The following is a 19,048-nucleotide window of genomic DNA, read 5'->3' on the forward strand; positions in this document are numbered from 1 at the left end:
TCCTTATGGGACCTGGGTTTAATTCGGTTTTCAAATACTGCAAGAATAAACATATGTGAGGACTTCACCTGTTTTGTAGTCTTCGTCATTATAACTTTTATAAAATTAAAGACAGCATAAAAATCTGTTTTACATGTGCTCATTAATATTGGATGCATTGACAGAGCAGGTATCACCATTCCTATCTTGCTGTTGGAGAAATCGAGGAACAGTGATAACTTTATGGGTAGGATTCAGTTATAGATTAGCACTTAAATTACAGCATCAGTTTATACATATGTACATATGTGCTAGATGCTTATCTTTCTGTTGTAGTTGCTGGAAATCTCATTAGCAGTCAGAGGCTGGAGAGAAATTCAATCTGTCCTAAAATACACAGCAAGTGATTGATCAGCAAAATCCCACTCTAATAGTCTGTGGAGTACATTGAACAGGGAGTGTGTTGAACAGTTGCCCAAATAATAAGTGCTAATTTAAATATATTAAAGAACCTCTTGGGGCCTCTGGCTGATGGTTCAGAGGAGGGCAATTTCCAGAGGTCCTGGATCATGTCTGTCAAGCCTGTATGTGTGTCTTGGATACCCTAGGTATCTCCCACTGCATTAGCTATCCATGCTGGAGCCATGAAATTAATTCCCAAATCTGTTGCTTATACTGGCAGTGTGTATACCAGCATGTGGGGATCTCTGTTTAGTTTTCTTAATTTGAAACCTATGCAATTTATCAATGATCCTGTGTAGCTAGGCTGCAAATAAATTCAGCTAACACTGCAGGGTTATGATATTCTTCTGTTGCCAGGGATTCATGTGTGTGTTATGTATTCTGTAGGTGGTCGTGGGTTCACCAGATGAATCAAGGATGTCTTGACTCCTGAACTGCAGCAGTTTATTTTACCAGAGAGAGAGAGAGGATTGCAATTTGGGACCATAACAGTTGTTTTCCTGTGTGGATCTGGCACAGAAAAGGATTTGTAACCATTCTGAGTTGACAGAAGACACACGCACAGATTTCCACCCCCTCACACCTCCCTGAATTTACTTGGAAGCGAAGAACTATGAATGGTACAGCCACGTTAAAATAATTGAGCAGCTCTGACTCACAGTTGCAGCTTGTGTGTAGCTAAATGAGACAGCAGAGTGATGCTGCCTGACTGACACAGTTGTTTATGCAGTCACTGAAGTATTCTCCCACCATGTGCAGGCCTTTGAGTTGTTTGGTGTTATCTTTATTAAAGAGGGAGAAATCCTTCATAATGCTGATGATTTGTTTTATTTTCTTGGATGCCCTCAGATTCCGAGACCTAGAAGCATGACTGACAGAAAATTATTGCCTACAGAAAAGCAAAATATCACTTAAAATACAGAAAAGCTGCCTATCATGAAAGCAAAGCCAGCCAAGGCATTTTCTAAAATCAAAAGTGTCTGCATGTAAGAGGAACTTACTGATTTAGGATTATTCTAAATTTAATTGAACTTTTATTGTCTGGTCAAGATTCTGTGTCTTTAAAAATCTTCATAGGAATGATTATTTATTATGAGAAGTGGTGAATTGGAGTCCTTTTTTTTTGCCTCAATTGATGCCAATTTAAGATTTGTAGAAACTTTAGCTTGGGGGTCAGACTCATTGTGGGAAAATCAGTGGGTTTGTAGCTGTTGTTCAGTGTTCCTTATTCACTGGAAATGATAGCTAAATATTCTCTTTAAAATATACACTTCCAAGCAGTTTGATGACTATTCAGTTTGCCAGTGTGTTCCTCTGGCTGGATTTGTCTGGTGCTTCCATTGTTTTGGGGGTAATTGACCTTAGCACAAACCAATGCTCACTGCGTTTAAAAAAAAAAATAAATTCTTTCAGTGGGTGAGCTGAACCCTGCCCAGTCTTCAGTGTTCTATTTTCTTTATGTCCTTGTGAAACACCTCTTTGAAGAAACTAACTTTGCTCCTGAAGAATGTTTGTTGTTGGCCTTTTTTATCTTCTGCTGTAGACAAAGAAGTTGGAAGAACTGTCTTCTTTTTCTTCTTTGCCTAGTTGGCAAAACCAACTAAGTTATCTTTTTCTGGATTTTTTTTCAGGACTCTCTTACATTTCTAAAATTTTATGTGGTTTTGAAAGTATTTATGATTTATAATACCATTAAAAATGAGATTATATTTGTAAAAGTATGCTCCTACTGACATGTAGGAGCATGGTTTAAATGCTGTTTACTTGTGTAGTAGGCTGCACAAGATCAATAGAGATGCACATCATTAAAAGCACTTCAATCAGCCATAATGTGAATCCATTCCCAGTGTTCCATTCAGCCCTCAATGGGTCATTGATGGAGGCCTCCTTTTTATTTTTCTGGATTTGTACATTGACTGAGTAAGGTTTGCACCTGCAAGCAGAGCTGCTGCAAAACTAACCCCTCTAGTACCAGTGATAACAAGCACAAGCTTCATCCATAGAGCAGAAAAGTCAGGATCTGAATTTAGCTGCTGGGTTTGGTTACCACGTGGCTGATGTTACTGTGAGGTCCAGAGCCAGTGAAGTTGCCCTAAGGCTAAATCAGTGGTAGTTTGCTTCCAAAAGGAGGGTCAAGATTTTGCAGCAGTTGTTTTAATGACTTGAGAGAGCTGGAAAATCTTAAATCTGTGGTGCTGCTTATATGTGTTAAGCTGAGGCACAGCTGGAACTACAGGAGGAAAACAACTCCACACACAGGAGTAAAGGCTGTGCTGCTCCAGGAGCTGTACAGATCCAGAATGGTAGATTCCTGGCTGGAATGACATGACTTTAATTTTCCTTCTAGTTGAGGAAATGAAAAAATTAAAGGCTGATGAAAATATGAGACCTGATTATCAAGTGTTAATCATCAGAGTCTAGTGATGCTATGGGGTTACTGTGGTGCTTGTGAAGGAACATGAACCTGGAATATTGCTCTGAGTTGTAGAATATGTCTGATGTCTATGCATGTAACTGTGAAAACTTGGTATTTCCATGCTCAGCCTGATTGTACAAATGAGCCTCAGGTGCTCCCAAACTCAGCCCCCCTGAGATATTCACAGTAGTGAGTAGTGCCCCTTGAATTTCATGCAAAACTGCTGCTATGGACAAACATTAAAACAAATTAAGAAGCTTTTGAATAACTGTTCAAAACTCTCCACTTTCGACTCTCAGAATGTATGGTCATGGTCTTAAACCCCATATAAAATTGGTGAGGGATGGCAGTAGAGTTACCTACTGGTACCAGTTTGTGATCTAGAGAACCTACTGAGTATCAGTACAATGCTGAAGTGCAGGTCTATCTATAGCAATTTCTGTTTACTAAATATAATATTTTAAAATATTCATGAAACATGGCTTCTTTTTTCTTGTGAGTTTGGTGAACTGCAATTAACAAGACCATCTAGAGACAGAGTTAAGAAATTTTTTGAAAGAAATTGAAATACTTTTCTTTAAATTTGGATGAAAAGCAAGTCTCCTGAACTGGAGAAATAAGTCAATATTAACCAATTTTAAAGTGTTCAATGATAAATTTTTCATTAACATTAGGTGAGACTACAAGGAATTGTGGAGTGCCCTGAAAAAAAACCATTCACACAGGAATATGTCTTGATTTCAAATGAGAAGTGAGCAGTAGCAAATAGAATATGACATATATTCAAAGATATTAGCTGGGGTACTCCAAAGCTTTATAGAGTTCTTCTGTTAGGTAATCTTTGTTTTCAAGAGGCAAAACCAACTAGGTTATCTTTGTAAAGAGCTCACTAAAATACCCTAGTTAGCTAGAGTGATTTTCAAGGGGAAAAATTAGGTTATACTTTGGAATAGGCAAGAAGAAGCAAGAAATGAAAGTAATTGTGATCTCAGTAAGGTTTCCTTATTCAGATGAAGTGGAAAAATTGCAGTGATTCTCTTTTGAAAGGAGATTAACAGTGGATGTGCAGGAATAATCATGAAGTGGAGCAGGTCAGTTTGCACATCAGGTGCCAGTTTTCATAAGAACATTAAGGCTATTGAAATTGATAGGTGACAGTTTTCATAAGAAGAAAGGAAGAAAATAATTCCAGAACTATCCAGGGTAGCTCTATAATGTAAGATCATTTTTCCATCACTGCTGTGGAACCACATTCAGGCCAGGCATCAACCTCACTCTGGATGCCTTTATGGACTTTAGAGACCATCATCATCTGCTTCTTGATCTTTTCCTTTCCCAAATGCTTGTTATGTGTTCATCCTGTTGGTCCATCACTGTTATAACTTTCATAAGACTCAGACACATGACTCATCTTTGCTTTCAGTGTTTCCTTCCAGCTCTTTGGTAGCACTTCTGGCTTCTCCCTTTTCTGATGCCATGATTTTTCCCTTGCTGTCTGCCTACAACTTCAATCAGGCCTTTATGGCTTTTTTTCTCTTTTAGCACATACATATTATATTCAAATATACGAATAAAAGGTCCTATAAACACTCACAAAAATGTTAACTTCAAAATATTTCTAAAAAGTGGTTTCCTGTGGTTTATGAAAAATCTTGACAGTGATTAAGTGGCCAGTGCATAAAGGAATTGATAATTGTGAAAACAATATTGATTCATTTTCTGCTTTCTGCTGCCCTATCCATTTCTGTTGGTCTGTATAGTCTGGGTTTGTAAAATATTTAGTGCTGGGATAGGATTTGTCCTGGCTGTGGATCTTGGATTGTGATTACTGCTGGGGAAGTTGCTATAAATGCAAATTGAAAAGTGAGAAAATTATTTAATAGAACTTGAAGAATACCATGATAAGAGATATTGGCTCATCTGTCTCAGCATCTAATGCCACTGCCCTCTCACAGTAAAGAATTTGCTCCCAACACCTAATATTAGTATAATTAGGAGTTTATCTGTGAGTGAAGTGGAGGTAAGCAGAGCAGTCTCTTACTCCTGTGTTCATAACCAGTAGTTAAATATTTAATTCTCCTTATTAATCTGATGTATCCATAAATGCCAATTCTAGGCCTACAACAATTAATTGTAATTTATGGATCACGAGAATGAAATGGTAGAGAATGAAATGGTCACTTCAGAAGTCGCAAATATGTAGATATTTTATTTCTATCATTAAAAAAATTATAAAAATTGCAAAGAATAAACAGATCACTGAGTCAGCAGGTGTAAAGCACCTTCACTTCTACTTGTTTCTTTTGTTGAATGCTGTTTTATTTGTGAAGGGTTAACCCTTAGGATGGATGGTGTAAAGTTTGCCCAGTGTGAAGTCCTAATTTCAAGGAAATTTTCATGTTCTGTTCTTTGAAGGGGTATTGACTTCCAAATCACACACAGACATGCCTCTGATCTTCCTGGGGATGAGTCACAGTGCAACGTGGATGCGAAGCACTGGCATCAAATTTGCAGTGTGTTGATCACTGCTGGTGACAGGACAAGATGTTCTCTAATCCTGTGTGTGGGGTTGTAGAATGTGCTTTATTAAAAAAGAGGACTTAAAAAAGAGCTATTAAAACCAGAGGGCTGAGATCTTGTTGATTTGAGGGGTTTTTATTAGTGCTCTGCCGTAGATTTTCAAGTATAGTAAAGTCACAAATGTTACCTTGAGATTAGTGGCTTTAAATGCTGGGTTAATTTACACACAGAGTGGAGCTTTCAGTGTCAGGCGATCTCTTTCTCTTTTTTCTTTTTTTTTTTTGCCACCATAAGCACTCAGCTGAAACAACAGCTATGACTCAGTTGACAGTGAACGCTGCTTGAATTGATTTAGTCCGAGTTCAGATTTAGCACATAATCATGTTCAATTTGATCCACTGTGCTGCCTAGAGATAAAAGGGTTGAAAAAATAGATTTAGCTTATGTCAGTCTTTGTGGTGATGTCATTGCCATGAGAGATGGAATAGCGCTGTTACTATGCTGTGCCTGCTCAGTTGGTGGGTGTACGGGGGACAGGCAACCAGCAACTCACTTTAAGTGCACAGAGCTCGTGTTGGAGGCTTGCAGGCATTGCCAGCGCTGAAACTGAATCTTGGACTGTTCAATTGCAGTACTGAAGATTTTTTTTTTTATTCTTTTGTTGTTTTCTTGCATCGTTTGTGACTCTGAGCTTGCCTAACTCAGTGTACAAAGGCGGGGGATGCCAGCCCGTAGCATGGACTGTGATGTTTCCACTCTGGTTGCCTGTGGGGTTGATGTGGAGGTTTTTGCCAGCCAAGAGGTTAAGGTATGCGCCTGCAATCCTTTTGTTGCTTCTTAGAAAAGCCTTTGGGAGCAATAGGCATTTGTATGTAGCAATTGACAATAAGGGGGCAGATGAGATTCTGCTGCGGTGGTAAAAGAAACGCAGTTTAAAAAATCTGTTAGTTAAGGGAGAGAAATATGGGAAAGGAAACGTGTCTGCTTTTTACTGTGTTTTGATAAGCTGAAAGAATAGCCTGGTGTTTACTCTTTAATGATGTAAGAAATGGGTTATATAACTGACATCTGTGCATATGCATGTTTCATATTCATAAAAAAATCTTTCATTGTTAATTTTGTCAAGTTATTTTTAGTCTAGTGTCACTTTTTAGATCAGCTTTGCCATAAATGTTATTTATTGATGTTGATAACCTTCAGATATCTTTACTCAGTCGAACAGTAGTGGTTTCTTTCCTTCACATTCAAATCAAATATGCAAACATAAATTTTTTGTGAAGGGCTAAAAGTTTGTAGTAAGTATCTTTGTGCATCTGCAGTGTAACAGAACACAAAAAGTTATGCATCTTGCATATCATATGCATACCTGAAAAACAATGCTTAAATCTAAGGCTTGATATTCAGGGCTCATAGTCTCTTAATTAGACAACTGCTGTAGAAAAGTCATTGTGTGTAATTGCTTACTGTTGAAATCAATTATCTTTTTCATTTATTCTCATATTATTGCAAGAAAATCACTGCAAATTAAGTTTGAAAGAGGAATTCTAAGTATGCTTTTCACAGATCATCTGAAAGAGCTCATAGATGTAATACAGTGATATTCACAGTGATATTCAGCAGTTTATAAAGGACAAAGGTACAGACAAAATTAGTTTCTAATCTGATGGTACTTAGTATTGAAAGACTGGAACAGGGTAAAAAGGATTTACAAATTGGAGGTCAAATTTTGAACCTCTGCTCTGTTTGGTTCTGAGTCAAACATTAAAGCCACTGGAAATAAAACTACTTTGATTTGCAAGAGGCTCTGATGATTTTTATTTGCCTGTTAGTCTGTTAATGTATGAGATCATTTATACTTTATACAGGTGCTTTTGTGTTGGCATCAAGAGATTCTTCTTAATTTAAGAATCTTTTTCTTAACAGTTTAGTAGTGAATTTAGAGATGAAAAAGTGAGTAATTCAGAGGAATGATTCAGGTGAGGAGTCTTGCCTGCGTTGGGACATGTTTCTTGTATTATTTTGAAGTAGTAAAATGTTTATCTGCTTATTCATTTTTCTTTTCTTTTTTTCTCTTTTTTTTCATTTTAGAGCATGTTCTTTTAACATGTAGGATTTACATCTGCATTGATATGATCTTGTTTCTGGGTCTTTTTGTGTCTGGTCCATGTTAGATGTAAGACCATGCAAGAAATTAAAGTAGTAGTGAGCTTCTTGTATCCTCATGCTGCTCATATGTCAGTAGCAAAATCAAAATTCTGACTAACATAAATCAGCAGAAAGCATTCCAGTGACTTGGGTAAGATTTAGATTAGCCTGATTTAAGCTGCAGCATCTATAAAGTGTGGGCCAGGAGTACAAGATAAGAGAACAAAAGGGTTACAGAGACATTACAGGAATTGTAACCCTTTTGTGTTTCTTGGACTTTCTGTACCTTGTTTGCTTTGGCTGAAATTGCCCTGTTTTGCTTTTTTCCCCCACCATATGTTAGAATTAAAATGCTGATTGCAAAGACTTTGGGTATATTTACAGTGGGGACTGCACTGCAGACTGCACTGCAGCCTAGAAACGCAAAGTCTGCTTGGAAGTTGCCTGGCTTAGAGGCTGTGAGCAGCCTGTGCTCCGTGACCCACAGCTCACTGCAGCTCCTTTCCAATGGGTTTGTCCCCAAACTCTGTTCTGGAGGCTGTGGGCAGCTCTGTGCTCATCCCCAGACTCCCCATGCAGCAGCCTGCAGTGTGGGCATCCTCTTTGGGAAAGTTTCACCACTGCTGATAATTTAAAGCTGGAGATACCTACTGCTCTTTGCTCACATCCTGGAGAATTGCAGGGAAAAGAACAGTATGGGGGGTGGTTTTGGTTGGTTTTTTTTTTTGGTTTGTTTTGTTGTTTGGTTTTTTTTTTTAATGCAAAAGGGTTCACTTCAAAGTGAGGTTTTTTGGTGACAGTGTGGTCACAGCATAGAAAAGTTTATGTTGACATTGATAGGATGAGGATCAGATTTAGGGTTAAAAAGGAAGGAGGCTGTTGCTGAGAAGAGATGGGTGTGGAAGTTGAAGAGCAAAAGCAAGTGCAGAATTCCTGTCTTCTCCACCTACCCTGTGAGTACCCCTCTGCCCAGCCCTTTTGTGGGTCAGCCTGAAGGCACAGGTAGCATGACAACTGAAGTCCAGGCTATTGTCACTTCTCTAATAGAAGGTTTTATTGCAGAGAATCTTCTCCCTGTGTGAAGGGAATGTTCCCTCAGTGGTAGAACAGATACTGAAGATCTTAGAGTATGTGTGGTGCTTGGTGAGATTTGCTAAAATGAGCAATTGAGTCCTGTAGAATAGTTCTCTGATGTCAGTAAGGGTTGTGTTCAGGATTTAGGATATGCTTACAGCATATCTCACTTTTATTTCGGTTTAGGTTTAGAACTGACATGAGGCTTGGGAGAAGGATGCTGGTGTTACTGAGCCATTGTTCTCCCAGGAGGTTTGGGAGAAGGATGCTGGTGTTACTGAGCCATTGTTCTCCCAGGAGGTTTGGGAGAAGGATGCTGGTGTTACTGAGCCATTGTTCTCCCAGGAGGTTTAGGAAGAGGATGCTGGTGTTACTGAGCCATTGTTCTCCCAGGAGGTTTGGGAGAAGGATGCTGGTGTTACTGAGCCATTGTTCTCCCAGGAGGTTTAGGAAGAGGATGCTGGCAACACGGAGCTGTTGCTCTGCACTTTGCAGTGTGTGTTGGCCACAGCTGCAGGCTAGGGGTGTGAGGAGCTTGCCAGGACTGCAGTAGCAGAGCTTGGAGTGTTGGGCTTTGGAGCAGCAGTTCCCACAGCAGGTGGCCATGGGGACTCCTGGAAGTTGCCACTTCTCAAGAGCATCGGTCCCTCAGAGCTGCAGAATTCTCATACAAAGCTGGCTTTGGGCACAGGACTTGGAGCAGAGGGAGCTCTCCAGCTTATTGCTGCTTTTCCACCTCTGGAGACCTTATTCTGTAGCCATTATGCTCTTAGCATCTGGCAGTCAGGCTTGGAAACACTCTGTTTCCATTTGGCCTCTGGAGCAGGGGAGCAGTTATTTAGTACTGAAGGCTTTTTGGTTGCTGCATTTGGAGCTGCTCATTCTCTCTGAAAAGCGGCTTGTGTGGGTACCTTGGCAGTGGCAACTTGCCCCCAGCACTGACACCACAAACCCATCCAACAAGCCCTTCACTTCTGATCAGCTGCTGCTTTGAGTTGGCTTTTCTAATCCAGAAATTGGGTCAGGCTAATCAACATGCCACTGACTGTAGATCAGGAACTAGAAGAGTTGAGAAGAGAAGGCAACCAGAGGAATCACAAAGTGCAGTTCTGCTTTGAAGTTCACCTGGATAATTAAGATTCTTTCGGTGCCTCTAGATGATAATTTCATGTAATGATCTTTGTTACATAAGCAATTAGTTAATGAATATCTTGTTTATTTCTAATAGAGGAATCCCAGACATCACTGAAACAGTGGAAGAGAATTTAAACTTGTATTTCTTACTCTAAGCAATGTGTCTTTTATATGATTAATTCTACATATTCTCTTCTCATTTTTGTTCTCACAGACCATTCCATTCAGAAGCAAGGTAGGACTGGGGTGACTTGGCATTCCTATAAGAGAGAAGAAACACTAATGATCCAGATGGATCACATCCTGAAGACAGTAATGTAATGTGGATGGGACCATTATCTTAACACAGGGATAAAACCCAATGTGTACATGAGCCAGGCAACAAAGGGCAATAGTAGGAATAGTTTCACTATTTGGACTGCTGCTTTGGAGGATTAATCCCTATTGGAGCAGAATCTCTGTCAACCTGTAAACTCATTTCTCAGTTCAGATGCTCCAGTGAGCACCCTGCTAATGGAAATTGTTTGGGATGGATGGGTGGGAGGTTCAGTCACTGTCCTGCAGTTGCCTATCAGAGGTTTAGCAGTCTAAACTTCTGAGGTCTAAAGGGCAAAAGCACACTAGATGCTTGTGGTTTTTGCTCTCCACTTCAATTCTCCACTTGTCTAAGTGGCTCATTCACAAAGATGTTCTGAGGTTTAAAGTTTAAGTACTCTAAGGCCAGAGTCAAGTGAAGAAAATTGGAGAAAGGGGGAGAAATGTTGCTGCCCCTCTGGATGGTGCCAGCTGTCCAGTGGCAGGAAGCATGACTTGCTGGGAGAGTTTCTGGGTTTCTGCCTTTACATCCTTCTCCTTAGCCATGTGAGCTTGATCCGTGGGAAGAGTCTGTTGCACAGTCATAAGACTTCACAGACGGGCTCTAAGGAGGGAACCAAACAACAGCATGACTGCCAAAAATACCCTGATGGCTCGAAAGGCCTGCTCTGTACCTTCTCTTGGTATTTTCCATAGTTGGTAGTTCTTTCTAATTGCAAATAAGGTTGAGTCTGGGAAATCTGCATGATCCAAGAGTTCTGGAGAAATAGACTTGTGTGTCTTTTGATCTCTGCTTACTGTCTGTCTTGATCTGGAGCAAGTAATAGAGAGGAGCTTTCCAAATGCTGTAGTGCTGTTTCCAGGACACTGACCCTGCTCTTGGCTTCAGGGTCAGCACAGAGAGACTCTGACAGCAAAGCTGGGGCTTGTGCAGCCGGTGCTGCTGCACACTGAGGTGCTCCCAGTTCCAGTCACAGGCTGGGCTTTGTCTCTGTCCTTCTAACACCCTTATGGGAAGGCAGCTGGACTCTTTAGGGAAGTTCCCAAAGAAATGATTGAATGGTAAGACTTCTGAAGGTCATAATATGCTCTTTAGGCTGATCTTCACTTATTTGTTCTCGCTTTTCCCCTACCTCAGAAGAAGGGGTGGTGCTGCCATTTCACCAGAGATTGGTGGCAGCTGCAGGTGTTTACACACCTCTGAATATGGCAAAGCTTCTCCATCTCCTTCTTCACCCTTTTAATGCTAATAGGGAGCAGCAAAGCAAGTCAGAGGGCTTTGTATTTTCTCTGATCCTCCTTTCTATTGGAAGTCACATGAAGATATTTCCCTTTCATAAGGATAGCTAGACAATGAGTAATTTGTCAAATGAAAATAAATAACAACTAGAATGTGTTGGTAGAAGGTGCAGAATTAATCCAAGGCAGGTAATAAGGTAAGATGGAGCTTGTAATTCTACTGACAAATGGCCCAGCCTGTGTGAGAAGCACTGAAGAGATGGTGATTTTCTTAAGCAGATTTGAAGAATTAATCAGTGCAGCTGTAGATTGATGTACTTGTAATATGGATACATGTGTGATACTGATTTTTCATTAAATAATTACTTAAATTATTACAATTTTAGAATAAAATTAAAATTCTCAGAAGAACCGAGAGAGATAAAGTACCCAAGTTCTTTCTCCTCAAAAAAATAATTATCAAGGACACATTATTTTCAGGTCTGCAGTGATCCAGTCTCATTTTCCTCTGAAGGTGCTGTAGATGTGCACTCTTTTGTCTCAAATTTTACTGATGCTGTTTGCTGCTGCTTAGCATGACTAAGATTTGATACTGAGCAGTGTTGCAGGTTCTGAGGCAGAGGTCTGCACCAACCTTTTATATATCTTTAGGAATTTTTTAGTAATTTATAGCAATTTTTTTTTTTCTCGTAGACTAATGTACATGCTTAGTGGTTGGAGAGGTCTTCCTTTAATATTTTCTACAGGTGATTCTACCAGAGGCCTTAAATAATCTACTCAGTTTGATCATTCAAGTGCTAAACAGCCTGTTTGCTTTGGAAGATGCTGCCTAATCATATGCTAGAGTGCAAGCAACCGTGGCAGCATGGTCTTGAGCAGAGAATTCTTCCTTGGCAAAAAGACACTGAGGAAATTGTACCACAGTTTGTCAAACACTTGGCTGACACACAGCCTGCCAAGGACCAGAAACCAGCCAAGCCAAGCTCCAGTCAGTGGCCACTTGCTGGAAGACTGTGTTTTCTATGCACATTTTACAGTGGCACCAGCATTGTGTGCATGAGCCTGTCCTGAAGATTTCCCCCTCTAATACGATTTTCAATAAGCAAGGCCAACAGAATTGAAATTTTCCTTCTAAAGGCCAACAGAATCAAAATTTCCCCCAGGGGAGACTTCTTCCCTTTCTTTTCCTTATTGGCAATGTCTCTAAAAAGCAAGTGCAGCCATGGAGTTTGGCTCCAGCCTGTTTTCCATCTAGGATTCTGTTTGATTTCTGCTTTGTCCATGTCCATTCCTGGAAGCACAGACTGCCTTCTCACAACATCAGTGTCCTTGTGATGCCTTTAACTATCCCCACATGGAATTTCTCTTGGTGCTGAATCAAGGAGAAGCCTTTGGTTTTAGCAGTTGTGATGGAGCAAAGAGCTCTGCTGTCCTTGCAAGGTGGGAAAACAGCTGGATGGGTCCTTGTAGAGCTGGATGCTGCAGCAGCATCTCCATGGCACCTTCTCTTCTGTACACCTTGAGTTGCTGGAAAACCTCAGTGATGTTATAGGTAAAAAGTTCCAAGTGTTCTCATTTGCACATGGAAAACTAAGGAACCACAAGTAAGTTCTCTGCTTAGGAAACTGGGTTTGGCATGCAAAGCTGGTGTAATTAATAATTCTTGCTTTTATTAATCATGTTCTGTAGATGTTCAGTCTCAAATGTTGTTGAGCTCTAGGCATTTTCCAGAGACCAAGGAACTTTGCTGAGTTAGTAGCTGATTTTGGTTGGTTTTTGGTGGGGGTTTTTGTGGTTTGTTTTTGTTGGGGTGTGTGTGTTTGTTTGTTGTCTTGTTTTTAATTTGCCCAAACTTGCTGCTTTTCAGAATCTGCATTTGATTCTGGCAGACAGAAAGACTGACTTTATCTTACAGGATGGCTTCATATTTATCAGGAGCATGGAAGAGCCTCCAGTTTTGCAGCACCAGGTAGTTCCACCTGTTGAAATAATAGTCCCTGAGCTGAGAAACCCAATGAACCCATTGAGCTCTGAGCAGTAGCAACAGGCAGCTGTACAGGGGAATTTCTGCAGCTCAATTTGCCACTTGCAGAAGAATCTCTCTGCTTCATCTGTTGCAGTGAGGGATATGTTTGCTGTTAAAAGGTGGAGGCATCCAGAGGGCTGAATCATGCAGCAGGACTTCTGCTGCACAGGCAGAGAGAAGCCACTTTTTTATTCATGTAGGTCAGATGTGCTGGTGTGAGGCAGATGAACAAATAATGGTAAAAAACCTGCTAATCCTCTCAATAAAAGAAATTCCATATATGGAGAAGATAAGAAGATGATTGTTTTATTTGCTGTACAAATTTTACTCAAACATTGCCATCCTCAAGTTTCATCATCCTTTGCTGTGTATCTTTGTGCGGGGTGACAAGGTTCATTCAGTTTTGGCTACTTGTCCACATTTCTTAGAGAAAACCTATAACTAAACCACTGAGAATAAAAACTTTTGAATTGTCTGAATAATTACGTCTATGCTGACAAATTTGGTCCTGGCCTCAGTGTCAGCACATGAACAGGTGCACATTAACCTCAAAGCAAATGTTGGTTGTGGTGGGGATGTGGTGGAGTATATTTTGTTTTGTTTGGGGGATTATTGTTTTATTTCCTACTACTCATAGAAAAACAAAACCAAAAGCAACCCACCAGCAGAAATGGTCTTTCTCCCCCAGAGAACATATTTTTAAGAGAAGCAAGTATCTCTAAGGGGCAAATCATAGGTGGAACTGTTCTGAGATGAGGGAGGAGGAAATCAGTTGTTATTCAAAATGTGGCCAAAATGAGGAAGAGGAGCATGGGGATTGAGAGGAGGGAAGTCACTCTGATGAAGTTCCTCTGTTGGGAAGGACCAAGAGTGGGGAAAGCTCCTGTGGAGGCTGGGGCAGGTGGTGGCAGGACTGGTGTCTGTTGGGGGTAACAGCAGCAGGGGAGATGGGATGGAAGGAGAGCCCATGAAAACAAGAGCAATAATGGAAGACCAAGGTGAGAAGAGATGACTTTGACTTCTTGTGCTGTAAGTGGAGTGATTTAAGGGCAGAAGATGATACAAGATGCTGGAAAGACCCATTGATAGTCTAAAAAATGAGGATTTTGTGACAAAGCTTTCATCAAGCAGGTGTTAAGCATCATTGAAACCTTAGTTAAATTAATCTTGACAGCTTTCTGCTTTACTGAAAGCATCTTCCACAGGCTTCCATCCCACCTCCAGGTAACAAAATCCCTTTGTAAATGGGTACTCTGGGCTGCTGCCACTCTGCTTTCAGTTCCTTCCTCAAAACTTTTTGCTGTTAAATATCTCAAAAGGAATTAAATGATTGAACATGACTAAGCTACATATGCACACAGAAAATAATTTGGAAACCTTATAAAAAAATCTCTTTTTATATATTCTATTCCCACTTCCTCTGTCTTTCTACTTCATCCTCCTGGAATGCAAGAAGGAATTTTGTGTTTTCCCTTGTTTTTATTCAGTATGGTAGATAATATTAGAAACAAATAACAGTAATTTTTAAACTGTTGGAAATAAACAACCAGTAGGTGAAACAGTAAGACAGATATCAGATTATGAGACTGTTCTGGGTGAAGTTTTTTTAGCAAATGGAGGTAGGTAATTTTATTTGGTTTTCAGGTTTGATTTTAGCAATTGAAGAAATTAATAATGGCAAGTACTGTTGGTGAAAATTATTATGAAGTTAGCTTTTGAAATAAAGTCTGAAGTCAGAGGAAAATAATTTTTCTGAAAAGTCATTTTCAGTGACCTTATGGAGCTGGTAAATAGTGTCTCCTAAGAAGATTATCTGAGAGACCAAGAAGACCATGAGAATTAGCAGCTAAGGAGGCACTTTTGAATGCATAATGGAGATTATCTATCCTGATGCAAAGGACAGATGGGACATACAATGAGAGATTGTTAGGGCTACATCAGATACTCCTTTTGCTTTAGAGCAGTTTAAGGATTTAAATATAACATGAAAATCAAGTGTGCAAAATCACCAAATAGGTTTCCATTATCAGAGATTTTAAATAAGAACAAGGGAAGTCTTGTGATATATAAAAATTAGGAGGAAAACACTGTGTAAATCCATTAATAGCAAGATACATAATGTGGGGAGGGTTATGGTGTAACTGATTTCATTTATGTTATATAATAACACAGATAATTACCTAAATTAATAGAGAAAGCAACCCTAGTAGTGGCCACAGCAGAGAAAAAACTGCTAAAAATGCAGGGGTAAGACAAATATTTAAGTGTACAGGAGCTGTTAAAATCTACCTGGGTATGCTTAAGGATGCAGCTGAAATAATTCTTTACTATTTGAAATGATCTTTTAAGAATTCATAGGTTACAAAGAGACTGCTGAGGATGAGAGATTAAAAAATGACATTTGTGTTTAAAAGGGGGAGAGGAGAAAGACCTGAACAATTACAGATATTTTTATCTGACTCAGATTTTGGAAATAAGTTTGGAAGTACTTTGGAAGTAACTAGGCCTGGATTGTTAGACCAAGTCATGTCAAATCAATGTGCCTTCCTTGTTTGACAGGGCAATGGGATAAGTGGGATAAAGGAGATGTGGAGTGTAGATATTTTGACTAAAGCTTTCACACTGTTCAAGTCATTTCCATAAGTAATCTACATTCAAAATATAATTTCCATAAGGTGGGTGCATAGTTGTTTACAGAATGTCAAAACCAGAACCAGTTCATCTCAAATGGTGAAGCCATTTAAGTGGATGAGCTCACATGTTCCTTCCTGAAAGCAGGTTGAGAATAATTGCAGTAGTCAAAAGGGAAAAGCCTCAAAAAAAGTGTGAATGACACTGTGTTAGTAGGGCAGGGTCAAAATTCTGAACAACCCTTGCTTAAAAAATAGGATGAAATTTAGTGCAAGAAGAAATAAATCAGTCACAGCTGTATAAAGACATTCTCATGACTAAACAGTTGTGTGAAGCAAATCTCTTGAGTTCTAGTGAACAGCAGTGGATAATTAGCAGCAGTATCACACTTCTGTCAGCAAAACAAATGTGGATTTACTGAATGGTTTGGGTTAGAAGAGACCTTCAAATATCATCTTGTTCCACCCCTGCTGTGGGCAGAGACATTTTCAACTATCCTAGGTTTCTCCAAGCCCCATCCAGCCTGGCCTTGGACACTTCTGGGGAAGAATTTCTACCCTAAGTCCAATCTTAACCTGCCCTCTTTAGTTTAAACCCATTGCTCCTTGTCTGTCACTACAGGCCCTGGTAAAAGTCTGTCTCTGTCTTTCTTATAAGTCTTTCTCCATCTTATCTTAAGTATCCCAAGGCTGCCATAAACCTCAGAACTCCTAAAGCCTTTTCTTCTCCAGCCCAAACTCTCTCAGCCTTTCCTCACAGGAGAGGTGCTCCAGCCCAAGTTTGTTGCAGCTGTGCTGTTTGTGCCTGGTGAGACTGGTTAGAATTTTCAGATGCACATTTTCTTGTGTAGAAAGGAGATTTTGTGTTGCTACCTTGTTTACAGAGCCTAAGAAGAAAACCACTGAGCTGTGAAAAGTAGTACCTTTATCTTTAGAAACAGCTGATTCCATGAGAGGAACTGCAGGCTGTGTGACCAGCCAGCTTTCTGCAGGCGGCTGCCAGTCCTTGAACCACAATTGGAGAGTTGTTGAGCTAAAAAAAAATTCTTATTAATCAAGACAGCTGGGAGCAAAGCCAAATGCTGGGCCATAGCAGAAATGAACATGCTGCTTATGTTAGACAAAAGTAAATTATTAGTGTACTTAAAATTTTAGAGGCTTGGAAGCTGATGTGCTTTTGCCTGATTTTTTTTTTAATAAGTGAATAAAGGGGAAAGATGTTTAGCTATCTGCTTCATGCTTTTGTAGCAAATTATTAGACTGACACTGTTGAAAAACTGTAGTGATGTAAGCAGGCTGCCTGCAATCCTAACTCCCAAAGTGGTGATATTTTTTGGCAAGGAGTGTGCATACAGTATTCTACTGGATGGCATACAGTAGTAATCACAAAACAAGAGTTTACTCAATGCATGTTGTATCCTACAATACAGTAAAGAATATTTTTTCATGTCATTGTCTCAGTGTAAAATTCCTCCTTATACAGTTTCATACTTTATGTGTTGTATAGTGAAATAGAAGCAGAGCAAAGGAGTAACAATTCTATAAAGAAAAGGTCTTGGATAAGGGGAATTTACTTTGGGAATAAGTAGTTGGTATAAGGATGGTAAAATCATGGTATAATAGGAGTGTACACTTGTGTGTAAAATGAGGTGTGGATGATAATGCTGCAGGTTGGTACCTATTTAATTACTCTATTTTAGAATCATAAAATTACCAAATCACAGCCTGGTTTGGGTTGCAACAGACCTTAAAGATTATCCAGTCCCACCTCCTGCCATGGCAGGGACACTTCCACAGACCTGGTTGCTCCAAGCCCTGTTCCACCTGGTCTTGAATGCTCCAGGGAAGGGGCAGCCACAGCATCTCTGGGCAGCCTGTGCCAGGGCCTTGCCACCCTCACAGGGAAGAATTTCTTCCTGATACCCAATCTAAATCTGACCTCTTTCAGTTGAGGCCACTTACTTATATGAAGGTACCCTCATTGGTTTATTCCCCACTAATGTTTTCCATTAAATTTGAAGTTTATATGTAGCAAATCCAGTTATATTGTGTTTCTGGTTTGAGTATCCCTTGGAGAAAGTCTGGACTATGCTGAGCATGAATGTATTCACTTTTATAAGTTGATAATTTGCCCTTCTTAATTTAATACTAATATCCTATACTGATTAAATACACAATGTCCATTTCAATTCAAAAGTGTAAATGCTGTTCTTGGGGCTACAACTGATGCTGCTTCTGCAGTGCAGTGATTGCAGCTGGATGCAGGCACAGTCCATGCATCAAGCTGAGTGGTCTGGGACACCCTCTGAACTCTGAAGATGTAACCTCCACAGGGAACAGGTGGCTTCCCTTTATTTTGGACAACTGCTTCCACCAGATTTGGCATCCCACTTCTCCTATCATTTAGAATCTATTTGCACCAAAAAATCTCCTTGACCTCAAGTCCAGACTCCTTGAGTCTGCACAGTGTCATGGGAGGCTTAGGTGGAATTCCCCAGAGGGTGATTGGGCACTGAGTGGGCTCCCCAGGGAATGAGCTCAAGGAGTGTTTGAAAAACACCCTCAGGCACAGGGTGGGATTGTTGGGGTGTCCTGTGCAGGGCCAGGAGTAGGACTTTGGTCATCCTTGTGGGTCCCTTCCAGCTTTGGATGTTCTTGGGTTCTCCATGTTTATCTCCAGCATTCCAGACTGGCACAAGGGCATTTGCAGGGCAAGTGCAACACAGAGCCAGTGTGAAACAGTGCCACAGGGCAAGAAACTATGGGACACTGATTATTTTTGTGTCCTAGTTATTTGTAAAAAACTTGTTCATAAAAAGAAAAAAATCTCAATTTGTTACCACTCTGCTTGCCAGTCACAGGGCTCGTTCCTTCTCACCAATTGCTCTGGATCTGTGGACAGCAGCTTCAGTTTCATAATCCCACTCCAGTATCTTTTTAATATCATGCTGTTACTGATATATTTTTCACATCAGGAAATGAAAATGATTTTGATGAAGAGCAGTGCTAGTTTTAGCTCTAAGATAGGATTAGTCTACGTTTCCAATTCTTGTTTCTAAACAGAATTCGTGCCAACTGGAAATTTTCCAGTTGGTTGAAAAATGACAT

At 40.0% G+C, this 19,048-nt stretch overlaps 1 protein-coding gene across 3 annotated transcripts in view; it reads left to right on the plus strand.

Moving 5' to 3' along the window:
- Positions 1-19,048, plus strand: part of RCAN2 (regulator of calcineurin 2) — an 84,689-nt gene that overhangs the window by 36,410 nt on the left and 29,231 nt on the right. The window contains exon 1 of one of the 3 annotated variants that reach the window (XM_066547576.1): positions 5,791-6,185. The exons of the other annotated variants lie outside the window; for them this stretch is intronic. Within the exon in view, the coding sequence (XP_066403673.1) occupies positions 6,099-6,185 (87 nt within the window). The 5' untranslated portion in view covers positions 5,791-6,098. Of the gene's footprint in view, positions 1-5,790; positions 6,186-19,048 lie in introns of those variants that run through there. 3 annotated transcript variants of the gene reach the window in all.

The sequence above is a fragment of the Molothrus aeneus genome, chromosome 3, assembly GCF_037042795.1.
Source record: "Molothrus aeneus isolate 106 chromosome 3, BPBGC_Maene_1.0, whole genome shotgun sequence".
Classification (NCBI taxonomy): domain Eukaryota; kingdom Metazoa; phylum Chordata; class Aves; order Passeriformes; family Icteridae; genus Molothrus; species Molothrus aeneus.